The sequence below is a fragment of the Nesoenas mayeri genome (genome assembly GCF_963082525.1).
Source record: "Nesoenas mayeri genome assembly, chromosome: Z".
In the NCBI taxonomy this organism is placed as follows: Eukaryota; Metazoa; Chordata; class Aves; order Columbiformes; family Columbidae; genus Nesoenas; species Nesoenas mayeri.
In genome coordinates, this window is record NC_137542.1 from 21237529 (window position 1) to 21261055 (window position 23527).

General features: G+C 36.5%; 1 protein-coding gene across 1 annotated transcript in view; it reads right to left on the reverse strand.

Moving 5' to 3' along the window:
* The window catches only part of UHRF2 (ubiquitin like with PHD and ring finger domains 2), a 91550-nt gene that overhangs the window by 62582 nt on the left and 5441 nt on the right, over nt 1-23527 (reverse strand). Inside the window, 2 exon segments of the mRNA XM_080363153.1 lie at nt 8649-8911; nt 13141-13383. Coding sequence (XP_080219279.1) covers nt 8649-8911; nt 13141-13383 — 506 coding nt within the window.

Here is a 23527-nt window from a genome sequence, read left to right on the forward strand (position 1 = left end):
GTTTAAAATCACTGTGGTATTTTACACAATTATTTTTTATGACATTTTATAGAGCTTGTTGAAGACTTATTGGCTAATGAGACATGTACTGATGAAGGCATACAGGTATGGTAATGGCGTATTCTTACGTATTTTTACCTTCAGAGCAGGCTGTAATCTCTTTGGTCCAGGGAATATATTTTTGTTAAATGGTTCTACAAAGCATAGCACAATAGTGAATTTATTCTTGAGGACTACAGATCCTAATTATTAATATTTGATAAAAACGTATACAGTCCATCAACACAAGCTCTTTATTTAGATTCAACAGAATTGTTAACTTAAGGACAGAACCAGTAAGAGCAGACAGCCTACTAAATACTGAGAATTAATGCTGTTGTTAATTCTTCATGCTGAAGGATGAAATACACTACCCATCAGTAATTTTATTTCTTAGAAATGCATTTCTCAGGCTTATTCCATAAACAAAATTGTCTCTGTAACAGACACAGATCTGCACACATTCTCCTCTTCCCATTCCTCCCACCCTATATTTTTGGTAGAGGGAGTGTGCACAAATGCATCACTAGCAGCAACTACATAACCAAGTTCTCTCCAAGAAACAGAGGTCAGCATAATCAGAATGCAAATGAGTGTCACCCTACGACATCCACATTCATGACCATGCATGCTTTGCCAGGCTGTGATCAACAAAGTTTACTGTTTTGTCTGCACAAAACAGGTGTTGGTTCTACTCAGCTTCAAAACGCCAACAGCGTACAGGCTCCATGATAGACAAATTATGAGCATGTACATGGAAATCATGCCTCAGAGAAACCAGTTGCTCTTAAGAACCCCTCCTAACTACCTACACATCAATCTACAGGCACAGTCAGTAGCTCCCCACACCCACAATTTAGACAGGGGGTTTCCCATTTCTTTATTACAGTCATTACTGCATAGTTTCTCAGCACATGTAATAGTATTAATATTCTACAAACATCCAGAATGGTGGCATTCTTTAATCATGTCATAGGTAAAAGTATACTGCAACTCTGCCTTAGCAGTCTTTCAACAGATTTTCAAATTATCAGCATCCACTAAGACCATCTCTAAGATCACTGTATCCTTTGGTCTTCCAGCCAGCAGCACACAGCAACAAAGGGACCATCTGAAGTAACTGGTCCAAACCAAGTTTGACAATGACTGTTCTATACAACTTATGCAACTGAAGAAGGATACAGAAAAACTAGTTTTCTAACTAAAATCAGAACCAGATTGAACCCTAGTTTAAGTCAAAACTTAGATGAAATTAGTATTAGAAAAACGAAATGAAACAAAACAACAAACATACACACCAAACTTGAAATTCACATGCAGGCTGTCACTCTCCCTGCAGAAGTGAGAGAAATCATGAAAGTCATCTTGCTGAAGAACAGAAGTAGCAAGTTGGTTGCCACAGGCTCTGAAGGTTAACATCAACTATCAGTTTTCTACTCCATTAATGATGATTCCTCAGAAACTGCAGCATTCTCACCAAACCCAGAAGAAACGTGAACTTCAGTAAAGTGCAAGGAGAGAAGCCTGGGAAATCCACTGAAAGATGGTGTACTGATAGGGAAGCAAGGGCTAACATAATAATCCTCAAGATCCATCAGACAAACAAAACTATCAACCAAAGAGCTTTTCTTTGAAGAGGGACACTAATGGACAACAAGTACCTAATGTACATGGAAACTTAATTCCATCAGGTTATAATCATCCCATTTAACAACAATTACAAAGTGTATTTTAGTAAAATGAAAATTAAGAACTGGGGAAAAGGCCCAATGTACTCTTACTAGGCTTACTACTAGAAATATATTAACTTCTGTCTGCAGAGATTCAGAAACTTGGTAAAGCTTTTAGGAATCCTCACTAAAAGTAATGGCTATCCACCAGAATCAAGTTGGGCATGTAACTCACCCACAGAGCGTCCTATTTCACACTGCTTGTCAGACAAGATCTTTACAGCAAAGACATCCATGTAAATTCTTACGGATCACAAAAACACCAGACACACACCCTTCACAGAACAGACACCAACTTAACTATAATCTCTTGGGCTGAGAAACAAAGAGACTTCAAACCACTTCCAGATCTGAAGGAGTTCAGAGGGTATTACTCCACAGCTCATATTAAGCTTTAATAGATTATCTCTCTTGCTTAAGTACCTAGTGTCCCAGAATAAATAACCACAAACTGTGGTTTATGACACATTATGCAGATATTACCTCAATTTTTAATTTAGACTTCTCTGTTGATTGATATATAACCTGACATCATCATCCAAACTTGATGGTCCTGAAAAAGGTACCTACACTTGAGCCATACTAAATCTGTACTTCCATATAAGTAGCATACTGACATTTCTCAGGCTGCAGACACATCCAAGCCTTCCTTCGACTACCATTATGAATCTTCTTAAATGGAAAGCCTTAATTATAAAAAATGAAACAAGAAGAAAAAGACAGCATTTGTTTGTAAATCAACAAGTCTTTCCACTACTTCAGGGAACAGCTAACTATCATGAAGCTAACACCCACAGAGTGACTCTCCCCTTAAAAATAAGTAGATGATACCCAGCACCACACAACCAACAAATGTAAAACAGAGGAAAGGGCAAACTTTTGTATGGCACAGCACTGTGCAACATGTCCTTATGGTGCCACATTAAGATACTGAAGCATCCTGCTCGCAATTTAGAAGTGATTCTAAAGCAAGCTGTGGTGGAGACTCTACCTACAGTCATCACAGTTAACTTTAGGATCTAAGTATGTGTTGGATTCCTCAAACTCTTTTCAAATAAGGATTTGTCTTCTTTTCAAGATACGTTCATATAATCTTCTGTATTAAAAGACAGCCACTCAGAGCAGAAAAAAGAAACGTGTGATAAAAGTGTATGAAACTTGACAGCACACCCTTAAATTCAAAGTCTTTAATGGCTCCTTGTGATACCAACAAATGCAAAGGTGAAATGGAAATACAGTGAATAAAGTGGTAGAAGAGGAGGAAGACAACACCAGTAGAAATAGGAACACATCTGTAAACAATGCCGCCTCCAGGGAAAAGGCTGCATTCAGAAACTGAATGCAGAACATGGGCTGACAGGCAAAAGCTATATATCCATGACCGGATGTCAAGAGAGTTGGTACTGACTGAAGGTAAGCATTGATAAAACTGATACTTCAGTCTCTCGCTCACTGTTGAAGACAGGACTCTTAAACAAGAAACACAGGCCTTTTACATCTTTGAGCTTGTAAAGAACTACGACTCCAGTTTAACCTGGGACTGAGAAATCCTGTTCCTCCAAATGGCACTGCATGATGTATATACAGAACAATCTCTCTGAAGAAATATGTGGCAATTTAGTTAAATACTGGGCATACAGCCTCAGGGGGGTGGAGGAAGGGAGAGGGAAACCATTAAACCACAAACAGCTCAGCTATAATGTTCCCTACAAAATTAAGAATGGAAATACATTAAGTTGGTGCGAAAGGAATTGCGGTTTTTGCGCTGTTGAAATGTGCTGTTTGATATTGGAATACTGGAGTACATTCTTAGATAAATGTGGCCATATTATACATAATTTCAATGAGCTTTTCTCACTTTTTTTTTTTTTTTTGCTACTGACTTGCGGTTTACTTCATGTTTATTTTAGACTATGGAAATTATGTTAGATAAAAACAAATTTGAGCGACTTTCTTATTTGAGTTCAAAATGGGCTGTAAAGCAGCAGAGACAACTTGCAACATGGATTTGGCCCAGGAACTGCCAATGAGTGTACAGAGCAGTGGTGGGTCAAGAAGTTTCACAAAAGAGACGAGAGCCTTGAAGATAAGGAGTGTAGTGGCCGGCCACCAGAAGTTGACAGTGACCAACTAAGAGTGATCACCAAAGCTGATCCTCTGACAACTACACAAGGAGTTGCCAAAGAATTCAACATCGACCATTCTATGCAAATAGCATTTGAAGCAAATTGGAAAGGCGAAAAACCTCAATAAGTGAGTGCCTCATGAGCTGATCAAAAATAATAATAATAATAAAAAAAAATCTTTGTTTTGAAGTGTCACCTTCTCTTATTCTGTGCAAAAACAAAGAAACATTTCTCAATCAGATTGTGACGTGCGACGAAAAGTGGATTTTATTTGACAACAGGCGACGATCAGCTCAGTGGGTAGACAAAGAAGAACCTCCAAAGGACTTCCCAAAGCCAAACTTGCACCCAGAAAAGGTCATGGTCACTGTTTGATGGTCTGCTGCTGGTCTGATCCACTACAGCTTTCTGAATCCCAGCACAACCATTCCATCCAAGAAGCATGCTCAGCAAATTGATGAGATGCACTGAAATCTGCAACACCTGCAGCCAGCACTGGGCAACAGAAGGGGCCCAATTCTTCTCCACAACACCTGACCCTCACAACAAACCAACCCTTCAAAAGTTGAACAAATTGGGCTACAGAGTTTTGCCTCATCCACCATATTCACCTGACTTCTTGCCAACTACCACTTCTTCAAGCATCTCAGTGACTTTTTGCAGAGAAAACACTTCCACAACCAGTAGGATGCAAAAAATGCTTTCCAAGAGTTCAATGAATCCCAAAGCACAGAGTTTTAGACTACAACAAGAAACAAAATTATTTCTCTTTCGCAAAAATGTGTTGACTGTAAAGGTTCCTATTTTTGATTAATAAAGATGTGTTTGAGCCTAGTTATAATAATATAAAATTCGTGGTCCAAAACCACAATTAGTTTTACCAGCCTAATAGTATCTCCTATGTGTAGCAGTCACAGCTGGCAGGAGAGCTTTGTTTAGCCATAAGGCAGTTGGTTACCCCTTTGAAATTACAATAACTAAGCTCTTGCCCAGGAAGTTAAATTTCTCTTAATTGTACTCTTTTCTAGAAGAGCTTTGCCGTATTTTCACCCTCATATTCACTGTAACTACACTATTTAAACAAGAATTGTAAAGAAGAGAGAAACAAATGAAAACTCAGCCTCTCAGAGGGATTAGAAGAAAGTGAATTTTACCAAACCGGAAACTGCAAAACAGTGTGTTTGTGCAGGACTTGTGATATGCAAATCTAGCAGAACTCAGCTTTCTCACTTTAAGAGAAGGGCAAGTACTGCTTCATCCTTCAAGAACTGCTGTTCTTAGGAGAATATACTGACCTAAAAGTTACCTTTTTGAGAAAGAATTAATGATTGTTTGGATTCTTCAATTGATGGGACTGTCAAATATTTCCAGCTAGAAAACCAACACAAGGTGAACATCAGATCTGTTGATGCTGTTCTAACTACTTTCAGAGTCAGTTACAGAGCCAGCCTCTTTGATGACTAGCCATAGGACTACATATAACCACTAGCTAGGGCAGCATTATCCCTCACTGAAACTGTTGGAGGGGGGCTACACATACCAAAATATCTGGACACATTTTGGCTGAAAATTTAACTAGTTCTTCATGTGCTTTGACGGATTTTCTTACTAACTCCAAAAAATGTCAAAGTAGAGAAAAGTGTGCTCCAGTATAAATCAGTAAGGTGACTAGGGCTAAAGGTGAACTTCTCCTGCCAAGTACAGCTTAAAAGAAGAATTACTGAGGTGAAGCTTCACTTCTGGATGAAGTCCCCAGCTACAAGGTTCTGAGACAGAATCACAGTATCATTTTGGTTGGAAGAGACCCTTAAGATCATCAAGTCCAACCATAAAGATGGTGTCAAACAACACATAGCTCAGTCCTGAATCTATGAATACAGTCTGAATACATATGGGAGAGCTAAGAAAAGAGAGAACAGCTTCATGCTTTCATCTGAGTCAAGACATGAATCTGTGCATTTTGGACACAGAAAGGCAAGACATGCATGCCCTAGAGGACTTCATTGCAATAACAGGACCTATGATGATCAAAAACCTGGACCTGAGATGGTGTTGCACAGACTTCAAGTATCTCCTACATAAACACTGCTATTAGCATAATTTGTTCCAGTCATCAAGGGGGGGGGGGGGGGGGGGAGGGGGGGGGAGGATGTTGCTTGATTTTTTTTTTCAGAGGGTCAAACTAAGTCTGCCACAACATGTGGTACAGTGAAGTGTATTTACTATTCATCACAATGAAGCCTTGGATCAGAGTCAAGGGGCTGCAGTAGACCAATTCAATGTACTACAAGTGACCTGTCATGCAACTGTGACCTCCTTTTTGGTGATTTTTTTTTTTTCCAGCCTGGATAGATACAACAGGCAGAGGGGGAGAATCAGTCTGGAAACCAAGCATCACTAACAATCTGAGAAGCTGGGGACCTGTGTCCACCTCTGACACATAGTGCTTCCAACGTATTCAAGTAAATTTGATGGCTTCACAGGTACCAGGCTTCGGTCATCCTTTTGTAAGCAATTTTTATTCTGTTTCAGGTAACAGCAAGTGTTTTCATGTCTTGTAAGAACGTATCTGTTACAGGCAAGGCAGAGCTGAAATTATGCCACTCAAGAGAATCATCTTCTTTAGGAGATAAACCAAAAAGAGCTCCAAAACAACACAGCAAGGACAGACTAGAGAATGCCAAGTACATCTAGCAGCAAAATGCACAGTCCAAACCTAAGAGCACAACACCCAGGAAAATTTAACTGTGCAGAAGAAGACAGTACTAGCAGTAAAATATGAAACTTGAAGAACCCTAGTGAAGAGATTAATTACATGAAACAATTTCTGATGTAGAGTACAACTGTGCAGCAAAGCACACCATACCCTCCTTATTTATCCACATCAAGCATACAGGTGGCAAGATACACATGTGGTCTATGGACACCAAAGCGGTAAACATGACTGTATGAAAACAAAGTGCTGTGGGTGCACACAGAGCTACCATATGAATATGCACATTAAGTAACACTACAAGAAAAAATCCAAGACCTTGAAAGACTTGTAATGAAGGTCAGTACCATTCATCAAAAACCCAATCACTGATAAACGTAGAAGTCTCACTTTCCAGAAAGACTCCCAACAGTTTTTCTTTCTGAAAGCTTAAACTTCCAATATCTTAGACTGATCAGTTAAATAACTGTGACTTCAATGACTGCCTTGCAACATCGTGTTTCTGTGTATCACCTAATTTTGCTAGCTACCAATTTCAACTGCTGTACCTAATCTTACAGTAAAAAGACTCCCTCCACCTGCTGAAAGGAACAGCTAGATCCTGAAGTACACATAAAGAGAGGTCAAACTTCTTTAGCAAGATCAGAACTGTGGTGAAAAATTTTCTACCTCTGTACTTTAGACTTATGAAAAACAAAAAAGGAACATAATTTCACTGCAACAGTTACAAACATCGTTTCTCAAATTTTTGCCATGGTTAACTTAAATACATCCACAGTATTGTAAACTGAAGTAATCTTAAAGCCAAGTCTTTGAAATCACACCACAATAGACATGTAATTTCAAAACAAAATATTTTCATTTTGGTGATATTGGATGACTAAGTTACTTTCACGTATTTCGTGCAATATTCAATGAAATATTTTTCTAATTCCACCTTTATAATTTTCTAGTATTTTAAGCATAAAACTTACAGTTGCAGATATATAATCTGAACTCAGAGTTTTAAAAGTGCATTAAGTAGCATACCTGCCCACAGTAAGAGCAAAAAAAAAGTGCTCTATGTAAGTCAGATTCACAATTACATATTAAAATAACTGAAGCTGAAATAGCTGCTCTAAATCTATGTTTATACTGAATATATTATATATTATACTGAATATATTTTGCATCTTCTTACCCTAATCTTACATTGTACAAACTACAGTATTTTCACTCATCTCAGTATCAAAATTTAAAAATTCTCAACTCTTTTCATGTTTCATTTGTTTAGAAGCTTAACTTAATGCTTTAACAGATGTTATTGAAAAAAACACCCAAAATCCAAACCAATTTCTCAAGCGAATGAAGTGGTGCCAAAGAAGTGGTTCACAAATAATAAATGCCTACAGACTTGGGGTTTCCCACTCATATGTAGTAGGCTCTGGAATCTGTTTTTACTACAGAAACAAACAAACAAGCAAAAACAAACAAACAAACAAATCCCACACCATCCCACCCTTAACTCCCTCTCTCCACATCAGAATCAACTTCCTGCCCTCAGTCACAAAGTTCTCTATGACAAACCTTTACTACAAGTGTAGACCTGCAATTCTGTGCATCATTGCTCTATTTGGAATAAAATTCATATAAAAGAAGTAAGAAAATGTGGTCTCATGAGAGTTCTCCTTCAGCTCCAATGAAAGGAATTGAATATACACAGGGAATAGTTTAAAAAATTAAAACAATACTTTACTTGGAAAAAGCCACAGTAAAAATTCAGTTATATAGTTTCTTTTTCTTATATAAGAAGGATGGTTTTTAAGTTTCAAAAGACAAATAAATTAATACTTGACAAGTATTTAGGCATGAAAAATATCGTTCTTTTCAAAAGATTCACTATATCCAACTGAAAAGTGTTATATGTTTTTTAATATTTTTTTTCTTGATTGTAATATTGAACTTGCTTTCTTTGATTCCAAGCTTCTTCAAGAAATTCTTGGTTTATACAAACCAAATAACAATATGTGATGTCCTCAAAATAGTATCAGGAGCACTTACTCATCGTACTTGATATGATAAATAGCTTCTTCATCAGTGTCCATACAGTCCGAATAAGAAGTTGATGGTGTACTGTCCAAATTATTTGCATTTTCTCTAGAATGATCTTGACTTATGTTTCCATTAGTCCTTTTGTGAGTGTTACCACTCTTTCCTTGAGCTTTACCATTCTTATGTCCCTTTGTTGCTCTTGTAACATTTTCTATATGAGCTTCAAACCAGGCTCCAATGCTGATATCACGGGCATCCACCAATTCGTTTATCTAAGAGGAAAATTCAACAATGAATTCATGCTTATTTTATACAGTCTCAATTAAGAAAAAAATAAATAGGACAACTTACTATGCTACTGCTTAACTTTGTTATCAGGAAAACAATCAACTCTAGTAACCACTTGAGCTTCAGCAAGTTCAAGTCACATGCAGTCATTAATAGTTGCACTTCCAGTATTATACTACTCTTCCCTCATTAAAATTTGGTATAAATATAATCTGTAAGTAATTTTAAAAAGCAATGCTAGATTACTTCCTCCCCCCTCCCCCAACCTGAAAGTTAGCTTCATCTCTTTCATTATCCTTTTCTCTTGCTTCAGCAATTGTTTTTTATGGCTAAAATAAGCACACATATCATTAAAATACTGGCTCACAACCAAAGGGTTTAAAGACTTTCCTGCACCTCCAACTTGGAGTTATCATTTAACCTCCTGTCTTTCTGGTCTGCAAGATTTTTTTTAACCCTTCAAGATTCAAGGAGACGGAGGAAACCAATCTAACAAGGTTGGCACCACGGTTAGCCAAAATCTTATGACTGTAAGATATGGAACTATCTCCCAGAACTTCTCCCTTCTGTACTCACAATAAAACTGGTATTAAGCAAACAAACCACTTCACTATTCTAAATCATGTTTCATGTTCTCAAGTCTTCAGCTAATTAAGCAGATGTTCCTTCAATAATTCTGAGAACACTGAAAAAAATATTTCAAGAACATTAACAAGTATAAAAAAATTATTACAACAGAACTACTCCACAGCTATACCACAGAAAATATCTATAATAAATATAAACAAATATATATGTACATATAAGGTTTAAGCTACAGCATTTGTCATGTACCAACATAGTGGCGGACAGATACTTACTCAGTCCTAAAGGCTAGCATCTATAAACTGAACAATCTTATTGCGTTTTCACAGAAGCATGTCAAAAAGACATGCTCAATACTTTCAGTATTTAGAGTGAACCAGTCCTAAGGTATCTGAAAGTGCAACTGACAACCAACTGTGTGAGCTAAAAAGTTTATCCCAAGAACGCACTACTTATTTTGCTGTTTTCATTCACCTTCTTAAAATGCCCTTCAAAACCCAACCCCTTATTTTTCCTCCCATGTAAAAGATCAACATGTATTTCTTGATTTTTATTCTTACAACTTACAGTAAACTACAGCTTTTTACCAGGATGAAAATTTCAAACACGTTGCAAACAAATCAGAGAAAGACAGCCTTATTTTAAACCTGTCAATCTATTTTAAATATAAACAGTGCTTTCTGGCACTCCTAGAAGGAACTCTCACAACAGCAACCCTACTCAACCATAGGTGTTTGAATTAGTTGTAGCTCAAAGCACTTGTTTGATTCCTCCTCTCAAAGACACAGTTGAGCAAGACACACACTACTAAGGATTCCCCCATGTGCTGCTGCTTCTTGTGACCAGTTATGAAAGTGCCAGAGAAGCCATGTTAGTCAAGTCAAAAAGCATCATCAGATGCAGAACAAAAAGAAATTTAAAAAATAAATCAGTGCAAACTCCCTTATCATTATTTTCTAATGCATCTTTCCATAATTTGATGTGCATACTTACACAACAGATTTGCCACCCTTGCAGAGAATTAAGGGAAATAATTATTACCACAGACCATTGAGGAACATCAGACAACTATTTCATATTACTGATGTCTGGTTTAAGAGCTGGGTTATTACTACATCTTTATAAACACTATTAAACCAATTCTGATTTTAATTACCAACTTGGTTTATGTGTTTTCTATTCGAAAGTAGTTATGAGTTCTCACCTAAAATGTTTTTACTACTGCCAGAGATTTTTGGATGAAAAGTTAGGAGGAATGTGTGAGAATCAGAAAGGGAAATGTGCATGCTTCTGAATGAGCTTTGTTTTTTCTAACATCATTCCTATATGCCTAATGAGTGTTACTGTAACTCCTCTCTTGTAACCTTTTATTCCTCCTTTTAGAATTAGAGATCAAGCATGGGTACCCTGCTTAGCCAAGGTGGAGTCCTCACATATGGACCCCCAGGTCTTAAACCAGACACCAGTAACAATTCCCAGTCCTGCTAACAAGGAACAGGAGTTGAACATAATTCAACCCACCATTAGTTCTGCAGAGACCACATAAATATCAGATATCAGATACAACTGGAATATAAAACAAGCTAAAGCATTCTGATTTGCATAATATAAAATGACCACATGCAGGAAATCTGTTTAAATCACTATTTTCACCATCTAACAATAATTTAATTATTATTAACTATTATTTCCAATATCAACTCCACCACTATTTTTTTTTTTTTTAATTACAGGTTACATACTGGCTACCTTTCCTTTTGGTAGCTGAAATGAGAGAAAGGAGCACCCAGCTGCTGAGACTGTTCATAACATGGTATAAGTAACAGGTATCTTCTTAAGTCTAGTCTAGATACAGATCCAGTAAGACAGAGGACTTTCCTCAGACAGAATAAATTGTAACAAACTATTCCTTCCTATAACTACACAATTCCTTATTGTTTGACAAACAAGCAATTGCAAATAATGAAATACATCCACCCATTTAGTCATCTAACATAGGTTAATTTATGGCCATTTTTATTGACTTTTATTAAACAAGTTTACGATCTTTGAATTACATTATGGGCTAAAAATACATTCTTAAAGGCTTCCCGATTCTATAAGTAGAAATCCTCTATACATTCATACTGTCATCTACAAACAGCAAAGAATGCAATGACCATATCCTTATTTTTCTCTTTGTATATTAAAAACAAGTGGCTGGCTGAAAAAGTAATCAATTCACAGGTAATAAAGGAGAAAGTGTGAGATCTCTGGTACTGGGGATCGCAAAAATTCCAGCTGACTCAAGAGAATAGGTTTCTTTGAGTATGTTTGCCAATATCACCATTCCCTGTCCTATTTTCTGCTCCAATCCTGAATAAAACAGCCAAGAGACTACATGATATAGGCTTTTAATATTCTTGAAAATATAGATTTTAATACTCCTTTCCTTGATCAACTGATCTGCAGATTCCCCTTTCCACAGTGTTGTTCTCATCCTTCCTTGCATTATCTTTTACACCCACTGATTAATTGTACAGCATCAGAACTAAAGAACTGGAGGTTTTCCCCCACTCTAATAAATGAAGACAAAAGGGGAAAAAAAAAAAAAAAAAAAGGTAGCACACACGCTCGTGTTTCCATGTTCAAGCTATTAATTTTTTTATTCCCCAGCTCCTCAGGGAACGAATAAAACTCTCGACACAGAGTGCTACAGGAATGTACAGTAACTTAACACTTGTCCTTAATACCAGAAACATTAAGTAACATTCCACATGAAACTAAGATAGATTCCCATCAGGATAGTAGGTCTAAGTAACAGTGTTTGTGCAACTGAAATTAACTGCATATGTATGGCAGCCCCAGCCTTCTTTTCTTTTCCTTTTTAGTAATTTTAGACATCTTCTAGCAAAAGAATTACTGTTAAGGATATTTCTTACCTAAGAGAAACACCCAGACAGAAGATAAAATGCTACCACTTCCCATATATACACATCCTAGTAAATATCCAACGAGCTAGCAATATGGAAACTGCCCCTTTTCTGTTTAATGCAAACTTCCAGTACTCTGGTGTAATCCTACAGAACACCCTTGAAAAAAAAAACAACGAGGTACAAACCTAACAATTAGTATGTTACATGTGACTCCCAAGAAAACAAACCCCAAACTACCTGTAATAAAATAACAATCATTATATCACATACAATTTAAAGAAATTGTATTTTTCCATGGTTTATCTAATGCAGCACTGAAACACTAGCATTAAAACAAGTACTTGGCAAGCTTGGAAAAAAAAGTAGGGGAAAAGCTACACTTTTCCACAGACTTTTTTATTAGCTTCTTCTGTTCACAGAAAGTACTTCTGTGAACAGATACTCTACATTTTCTGGACAACATGTTGTGGAGAACACAACATGCCAGAGTTTATGAACTCTCCCAAAATCTGCAGCATCAGTGAGCCTGGTAAAGAGACACTTTAACGACTCTGCAAGAGTCAGGTTCAGTGAAGTCAATTTGACTTATGTCAAATCATGAAAGAAAGCAATTAGGATACACACATTTCACAATAAAACAATGAACTTTTTTAACAATAAAATTAAACTCACAAGTGTGGGGCAAGTTTCCAGCTTTTACAGTTAGGACATACCTTGTACAATCCAATGCCAGGATCAATGAGAAATGAGCGAGATGATGTAGATGGCTGACTGGGTGATCCACTATTTGTTTTTTTGACTTTGTTCTTGCAATTGGAAACAGCACAGGGACTGACTTCTCCATCCTGATCTGTCACAGAAGCAGTGGTAGCAGCTTCAGATTCAGAACGTATCAAAAGCTGAACTATATCATTTAGTCCAACATTGTAGTCAAATAAAGTGTGTCCATCTTCTAGCTGCCAAAAGAAAAGTATACTTGTAAAATTCTACCTTGAGGTATGTAAGTAGTTTCCAAATCTTCCTTTTACAGACAATCATTGACCACAAGAGGCAAGCCAAGTATTTCAGGTAAATAAAAGCCAGTGTCTTGAGTACATGCAAAACCAAACTCTCATCAAGTTACCTGCAGTCCTGATTTCATCCAATGAAAATCACTTAAAGGCTTAGAGACAGACATCTATACAGACTTCAGACCTTTTAAGTGTGCATAACATCCAAGATAATGCAGTGATTTTCTCATGTTTCTTATCAAAACATAGGCAGAATCTATGTTACCACTTATATGACATAGACAAAAACTATAAATATAAGTGAGAATTTTTAAATTTACATATCTGAAATGTACACAATTATTGTTATTTCAAAATTCGCTTTTTCTCAAACTTTTCTAGAAAGTAAGGCAGTACCTGTTAACTTCCCTAATATTTGGAGACTTATTTTCTAAATGAAACAACTATACGTAAAAAAAAAAATCTCACATACATAAAACTCATTTTACCAAACTGTAAGACCTGAAAGTATTGTGCAAGAGCAACACAATTGAGAGGCAAGAAGCACCAAAAACACATACTGGACCTCCGATTTTATGAAAGAACATCTCCTAAATTGAAAGCATTAAAAAATATTTTTATTCCAGATTTAGCCAGGTTCCCCGTTCCCTACTCCCCCGCGCCAAGATCAAAACAAGATTACTCACAGAAAGCAAGTCTTTTAATCAGCTAGTTTTAAAGCCATTGTAAAACTGAAGTAACATGCACTGTGTAACATTGTAGCACTCCCTGGAATAGCTTCCTACATCAGGCTCCACTGTATTCCAGATGCAATCGGATCCAGCATAACACCAGAATATAAATAGAAGTAGCCTTTTAAATCATATACAGCACAGAGTTACAAAATGCTATTCTGGGCCCTACTCTGTACAACTTTAAGATGCCTGTTATTATTTTTATTTTACCTGATGATCTCACCTACATGCAATTAAGCTAAGAAACTCATACTGAAAAACATCAATTTGTATTCTAGGAGAGAAGAAAAACAGGGAGTAGCGACACTGCAGCTTTGCTCAGTTAAACACTCTTATCTACAGCATCTTTGATTTAATTTACCTGAAAGTGTACGGCATTGCTTTGGGACATCAAAACTATGATTTGATTAGTTACATTTTACTTCATGTTGCAGTGAGAGAAAAACATGAATGACTAAAAAACTCCCACTTGTTTCCAAACTAATTCTACCACAAAAGTTACCTGACCTTTTTCCAGAACAGGCACTATTTTCAAAATCTTTATTTCAGGAATCTTTTCAAACAGATGTTTTCATAAGCTTATGGGCAGTATCACTCCAACAGAAAAAAGCAGAGAGCAGGAAAGAACACAAAAAAAAAAGAAATAAGTGGGAAAGAATTCTACAGCTTCTCACTAATACAGTTTTCTGTAACATTCAAATGAATGCAAGTTTCTTCTTTCATCCCCTCTGCTTTTTCAAAAAAACACTAAAGGGCAAAAGGCAGCTATGGACATGAGCTGCGACTCAGGAAATGAATCAGCTGTTATTCCGTTAATTTCAGATGTATGTAAAAAAGAATTACTCTCCTTACTGCTGATAACTACCGTATTCACAGCTGGGATGTGTAAACAGGAGTAATTGCAGTTCATTGCAACAGAAGTGAAGCTGAGCCAGCTGTCTAGTCAACAGCTGGAGGAATGAACCTTGTTCAGCTGACCATTTTCAAACCAGTTCAATGTGCCACAGATAAAAGTTATAGCACCAAATCTTCAGTACTGTTAAATTAACACAACTCTTAAAACAGAAGTCCCCAGCAACTGTTATTCTAGAGGTGACTACCAACACTGCCTCATATGCCTGAAGCTTTACGTTACGGCTTCATACTGAGCAGCAAGATACTTAAACAAGTTTAAGCAACCTTTCCTGTCCCACCACATCATACATTCCTACACTTTTGACAACTCTCTAATGAAGGGAACAGAAGTGTTCTTGCAACCCTATGACAATCCATATCTGGGGGCTTTTCACAGCACAAGATGCTCATATTTTCACCATTAAGATTAACAAAATTTTAAAAACAGCCATTCTTGAATTTCAAGTACAAATAAACCCAAACCAAAGTAAATAATCACCCTGCAATAATCCATTAGAAAGGGGAGAAGGAGGAAAGATCTATATTTCTGAAGCTGCTATTGCTTCTGAGCACTACTGCGGGCTCACTTTGGCAATTTAATCTCCCAACAAGTGAATTTTTTTTGCAAAGTGTTTAAAAAAATTCAGTGTTAAATCTGCAAAATAGATCACTTCTGAAACAGTAAATAAATGGAATGTTATAGGACTCAACATAGCTTTGCTCTGTTTTTCTATTTGAACTGGACTGGACAAGATGTGGCAGAGGTTCCAGTGCACAATGTCCAGAACCCTATGGCATGAGGAAATCTTACGAAAGCTAATGCAGTGGAAAGTATAATTTTGCTCCTGGTAGGCTGAAGGCATCTGCAGAACACACACGTGACAGCAAAGAACTACTGTTACAGTTTCCCTTCTCTCAGGACTTGCCATTTGCAGGCTGACAGAAAAGTATTTTGTGGTACTGCATTTTAAAGTTTAAAGCCTGAATGATCTACCACAGCTAGGTAACCAGTGTTAACACTCCATGAAAAAATGTCCTGTATCTAGTCTTTGCCGCCTCTTCATCAGTTACAACCATAGAATATGTTATATCTCTAGTCCACAACTGAATTATCTCTATTAGCAAGTGGGAAAAAAAAAAAAAAAGGAAAAAGAAGAAGAAAAAAAAGGGAAAAAGAAGAAAAAAAAGGGAAAAAGAAGAAAAAAAAGGGAAAAAGAAGAAAAAAAAGGGAAAAAGAAGAAAAAAAAGGGAAAAAGAAGAAAAAAAAGGGAAAAAGAAGAAAAAAAAGGGAAAAAGAAGAAAAAAAAGGGAAAAAGAATATTTAGAAAAGTAATATGTCCAGGAACAGTCATATTTAATATGTTTGAAAGCAAGACATACCTAGGCTAGGCCTTTAGCAGGAGGAAACCTTCTCTAATGCTACACACACCCACCGCAACGAACAGAATACCAGTTACTACCTAATCCTTCATAAGAATCAAAGAAGTAAGCTTTTATCAATATGAACTAAATGGTCAGCAGAATAAACTGGTGACTATGAAGTTGTCTGCTTTTAAGTATTAATTTATCATGAATTAACTTTCTGTTCTCTGCCCAAGTGGTTGTAAGTTTTGGTGGGGGCTTTTTTGCTTGTTTTGGGTTTTTTGTTTGTTTTATAATCAGTATTCTTTGCAGGAATCTTTTACGACTACAGGCTATTCTATGACTAGTGATGTCACACTTCAGACTGAAAGCACGGTAACAGAGATAAGATTACTATGAGCACACTTCAGATGAGGCAAGATGCAGTGTTTGGCAACATGATAAAAGCACCTGTCCATAGCTTCAGCAAAAACATGTTCCAAATATTAGCAACCATATGAATTTAGGCTAAGTCATTGACTCTGCAACACTGCCTGTTTCTGAGAACAAAGTAGAGAAACACAAACTCAACTAGTAAAATCAAGTCCACATGCTATTTGACTCACAAGAACTAATGTGTGCCTACCAGCATATCTATATCCATCACTATTGCATTACTGACAGCTGAAATCCTTGGAGTAACAAAGTTGGAAAACAATCAGTGTTTAAAGAACACCATTCCACAGTAAGAGAGAAGAACTATAAGATGTTGTTTCTTGAATTATTGATACTATACTGATGTTAATATAACAATGGAAACCTGGGCAGTAAGGCTGTAACCTCACAGACTACTAGATTAAAAAGAAGTAATGCAGCACATCACTTTACAGTGTACATGTCCCTCCAGACAGAGTAGTATCTCTTATTCTGTTCCAAGTTGGCCAAGGACTAAGATGACTTTTCAAATTATATTATTAAAACAGTATCAGATGCAGAAAATTCAGGACCTACCACTATGTCTGGATAACAATAAGCAGTAGAATAAAAAGTGTGACACTTTCCTTTCTACAGACAGCTAGCTTTTAAAATACACCATGGAATACAGTATTTCTTAGCCAAAAGAACCACACAAAAAGACCCCACAAAAAACATAAAACAATCCACAACCAAACACCCCCCTACTCCCCCTGACCCCACAGACCCACACCTCTTGTTTTCCAGCAAACACTGCCTTACTATGTCATCAAAATTCATGAAGGCATTAATGAATTGAGTCCCAAATAACCTCATAGACAAGTTAAATATTCAACTCGGAAAGGAAGAAAATTTCATCTAAAGCAATCTGGCAATTTGTGGGAGTAAGTGCTGACTAGTCTCCCACTCAGCTTGAACATACATTCACTTCTAACAATAATTACCTAGAAAAATATATAAACAATATCATCTCATTCTCCTCCATAAAGATACCAAGGAGATTCCCTGAGCATGTATTTGCCTGGACAGCATATTAAAGAAAGAAACATTACATGTTTACTTAATGATTCACTAAGCATTTAGGGTTGCTTATCATTCATAAGTTTATGTATGCAAACCAGAAACAAAAGTAATCAGGAAAGTACCAGATAATCAAGCTGTATCTCATTCAAGTCAGTTATGATTTCTTAATAGGTGATTAGAACACGTACTAAAGCAAAAATAACTGAACAGGAAATTTCATTTACGAAATTTTGCTGCCTCTTCTGATCCTACTGTCATTTTCAAAATATGCTTTTATTTTCTTAGCAGCAGATTTCACTTTCAGTTTTTCTTCCTCTTAATGACTGGCATACTTCAAAAGCTTTAAGGCTTCATTAACATATTCTGAAAGAAGTTAAAGAGCAGCTAGATTTACCGTATCTAACATTCACTATATTAAATATCCATTAAGTAGAGAAATAGATTACAACCTTCAAATGTATTTTCACAGATCACACGTTATAGATACTATCAGTTTCAAAATACTTCTAGAGAAGGTTGCTATAAATACATAAAGGTAAGACAACACTGTGCTTACATTACTACACAAGAGTGGCTGTGGCAATGCAATACTGGAATTGATACCTATCTACTATCACTGTTAGAAGAACTGTCTTGTAACATCAAGCTGCAAATGACTTTAAAAGTATGTAGAAACTGCACTTACACAAACATAAACGCATCATGCAGACTCCAGTATGATACTACACTACCTGGTTGAGTAGGTGACACGCAGAAAAAAATACACCTGATAAGTAATTCACTAATTACTATCATATTAAGTTGTCTACAAGTCTCCACAGCAGCTCAGCTCATTATGGGTTATACAGCATGGACAGAAAGCTCCCAAAAAAGCACATAATCATTCTTGTAAGAACACATTACCTACTGTTTTAATCTTAAAGTGTAATCCAAGAAGGTAAATTCCTGGATCACCTTAATCCAGCCACTCCACTTGGCAATCAAGACTTCTTATCATTTACAGAAGTGTGCCTTTGAGCACTTTCTGAGGTTTTCTTTTCCAAGAACTTGAGTGGTGCCTACAGAGTATCACAGAACCATTTTGGTTGGAAGAGACCCTCAGGATCATTGAGTCCAACTATGACCTAACTCTAGCACTAAACCACGTCCCTAAGAACCTCATCTAAATGCCTTTTAAACCCCTCCAGGGATGGTGACTATACCACTTCCCTAGGCAGCCTGTTCCAGTGCTTGACAACCCTTTCTGTGAATAAATTTTTTGCCTAAATCTAGCAATGAAGATGAAAGAAACTATAATGAATGCATAAGAGCTCTTTATTTAATGTAGGATGATGCAAAGTTAAGTGATATCAATCTTTTATTCTGCACACGTTAATACATGCACTCTACAAATCTACTTAACAGGAAATGAATAAGGGTGAAGAGTTTCAAGTTCAGCAGAAAAAATTTTGAGTTTACGGGAGCTACCAACTGGGTAAGGTAGTCTGAAGAAATCAAGAACCTGTTGCTTCTAGTTGGGTACTCATGAAAACAAGCAAAGTTGGCTTGTAGAATTTCTAGTATTCTCCATCTCAAGACTGATGTACAAACATAACTTTTTCTGTCTGCAAGAAGGCTGCTGGAATTGTGAACTCTGCTTAATATTTTTAGAGAAGCATTCAACCCCATCTTCAACCCCCATTTAGTAATTAAGAAGCCTAACTGAAAATTCAAAATCAGCTTTGAAGTATATAACAGTGAGTTTTGGCCCAGTGGGACCAACTCAGGTCAAGAAAATTTCAATAATCCTTACCACACAACATTAAACAATTAGCTCATGGACTTCTGTCACTCAAAGTGTGCTCAGTTCGCTTATGCTTTTAAATCTGAAAGAAAACCCAAACAATACTTTTTTTAATTTCACACAGAAAACTGTAGCCTACACGTGGATTATCTGGTATTTGAAGAGGATGCTTCAGGATTCTGTAATCTTCAAATTAATGTATTAAACACATTCATAGGTGCAGGCACATGGTCAGGTTTTTAAAATAATCGTGTGTTGGACAATTGTCTCAATTGCAACAGAGACAAAACGTAAATAAAAGAGAATTTAGTAGCCAATCACATAAAGAATGTTACTGTCTTTACATTAATTGGAATGTTTAATGCGTGCTGCCTTAATGTTTTTCCAAGTCAAGGAGATCTACTCCTTCCTCAAGCAACTCTAGTTTCAACAGTACATGTTGCAGCTCCCATATATGCTGCTCAGTCAAAAAAATATTTTGTCTGGGATCATTCTACTAAACCATCCCATGTTCTTCTTGCATATGGGACAGTCCTGCTGCTATCAGTGGCATTTTTAAGCGATGTGTCAGTAACTACTGAGGGTCTAAAAAGATATTCCTAGCCCTGCACAATGCATCTCCACTCAGATAATCCCTTACAGCAACTTTTTTAAGCAAAGACGGCACATACATAAGGTTTAGTGGCTCCTTCTCAAATGTCTACAGAAAACTGTCTCTGAAGCACACGCTTGACTATATTACCTCCAAAATTTAAACGAGGCTTATGCATATACACTGTGGGATCATAAAAACACCCTGTTCGTACTGTTGTCACCTTGGCACTCCTGAATGTTTTCTCCTAAGTCTCCTCCCTTCCTTTGTGCTGCTGGCATTTTTAGCAAAGATCCTAATAAAAACCAAACAGTAACACCTATCAGTCTCATACAAAACCTAACTATATTAAAGGTGTACTTTCCTAAAAAGGAAATAACTTTAATCTTTCTTGGAGAGAAACACCAAAGAAGCTCCAGGTCACCCTTACCAGTGCTTTTCATCCTCCACTCTGTAACAAGTTCCTCAATGAATGCAAAGCCCAAATTGAAAAAAAATTTTTCTTCCTTGCCACTAGAAGTACTTTAATTTACATGGTTTAAAGTCCAAATATTGACAATCTGTTCTCTAAGGTTCATGTTAACTTTTTATTTCTTAGCAGTTAAGACTTCATATCTTGCTGATAAACATAAAAAGATGCAAATGGCAGATCATTCCTTCATTTCAAGAAGGAGAACTTACTTATCAATACGAAAATTATATCAGTAATTCCTCTGTATTATTCACTCTCTCTTAGTACTCTTTAGAGCAATGAATCATAATGGAACACACAAGTAGGTGAAACATCTGGACAAGGAAGTTCTTTGACAGATTCTAAATCCATATCTCTCCAGAACAGAATACAGGCAGATCACCACATTTTAAAAACCAGTAATCAAACCAGTTGTTATTGTCTGAAGAATATGGTCCAAATTAGACTCAGTTCTGTCAACTTTTTGCCCCAAGATTCACATTTCAAAGCAGCCTAGAAGAATGCTTGAAGACATGACCACTGTGCTACCAAAAATCCCGCCAACAAGGGAATGCAAATTAGACGTTATATCAGAGCGTGTGCTTCCTTTTAACTGCTTAAATGTGTTACACAACAGCTCATCACCTGTCACAGTACTGGATGGTATCAAATGTCTTACTCTCAATAAATCATAATCTAGATAGGAATCACAGTCTTACAGAGACTCCCACAGACTCAGCAGAAAGTGTACAGCAAGAGGAACTCCTAGAGAAGAATATGGAAACTAACAGTATCTGAGAAAGGGGTTTTTTTCTGCTATTATAGAGACAACCAATGAGTGTGATCGTTGCACTGTGCAAGTATGCTGAGCTTCAACACTGCACACAAAGAGGAAGTCTGGCATAATACACAAAGGCATACAACCTAGGAAGAAATTACAGAATACTGTTGCTGACTCTGTCTATAATTACACATCAATTTCAGTACGAACACCACAATAAATGTACATTAGTCATCCTTATAATCAATCAACAAGACCAGCTTTCTCTAAGAAGAAATTAATATTTTTCCTGAAGTTCTGTAACTAAAATTAAGTACAGAAGCCTACATTTTAAGGTCACATTCTCCCAACAAAACTGGTTTTTTTGCACCATAACTACAAAATTATTTGCAGAGTGCAGAGGTGGTACCAACACATTTTTACCTTTTGATCTGGGCTAACTATAATTCAAAAATGGTCCCAGTGTACATGACTACTACCAATATGAAAACAACTGAAAATCAAGAGCTGTAAGAAAAGACTTCTCTACTTAATCAGAAGATCATGGTGAAGGTAGCCTTTCTCAGTCTCAACAAACAGCTTCTACAGAGTTCAAGTCTGCACCTCTTCCAAATTAAACTTTTAAATAAGAAGTCCAGGTTATGAAGCTTATTTCTTCTGTTATCACTGGGTGAAATATAGAAAAAAAAAAATATTAATTTAGATATGACATTTCCTTCTTGGATGCAACTCTCAATCCCATTAAACATCTGCTCATTAACTTTAAGCTGGAAGATGCAAGGTTTCTCTTTTGCAGTTCTCAGGAGTCTCCTGATTACATAAATAAAAGTTCATGGCATCTTCTGGCTGATACTTAGGATTATCTGATACTTTTGTAAAACAAAAAAAAATAATTTTAAAAAAGGTAAAAATATAAAGGTGCACTGAAATCCTCAGAAGCACGGAAAGACTCATCCATCTCCATGCTGATTTGATGAGAGTGGTCAGGTACCTCCTATATGATGATATGGACTTCTATAGCACAGGCAACTGAGGTTCAGCGGCAGTGGTGCCAGGGACAGCACATGACTATCTGCAGCTTGTAAGGGTACCTGTAAAGAAGAACCAGTTATTACCCGAACCTTCCATAATCAATAACAAAAAGTCTAAAAAAATTCTAAAAAAAACCCACCCACCACACCAATCAGGGCAGTTATCTTAAAATAATTTAACAATGAAATAATTAGGAATAGAGATCCAGTTAACAGCTTTTAAAGAGGAGAATAATCTCATAACTTCGATCTATATAAATTGTATCAACATTTGATCACATTTTATCACTAGAAATTCTCCTCATGTAGTTGTCAGTCTAGGCCATACACTAGTTGTTTTCTGCCTCTGAAGTTTTGTGTGGGCTTTTTATATAAAAAGAAACATAGAGTTTCTAAGAGCTTCCAGATAAATTAAAAAACTACAACTATTAAGCTATCCTAATTAGGTTAAATGAATAAACATACATGCCACAAAATACAGTCTTAAAGCTGGCTGTAATTTCTTACAGGTTGTATTATGTTTTTCCAGCTTCCTAATACTGAAGTCATACATACAAAATAGTATGAAGTATTCTGTTTCCACACATGCTTCTGCTTTTCCTTCAGTTTGTTTAGGTGCCTTGAATAAAAAAAGATAACAGTACTAAGGAATGGTAAGTTGCATTAGTAGTTCTACAGTAAAAATTTAACAAGTTTTTGACTACAGTAAACAACTTCTACAGTCATATAAAAAAAACTTGTTAACAGGGCTACCAAACCTACTGCTGGCTAAGTTCGAAGACTACTCCATGAATGTTTCAGGAATTTTGGAATGCAGTCTGATTATAACTGCCCTCAAGACTCCACATTACTCTCTCATCAAACTACAGAGCTACTTAAAGGTACTAGCTACCACCTTCAAAGAATAGCAATCACTTTCTTTCTAAGTCTTCTTCAAATTATTTCTCAAAAATATGAAACTAACTGCTCCAGTTGAAGATTCCTCA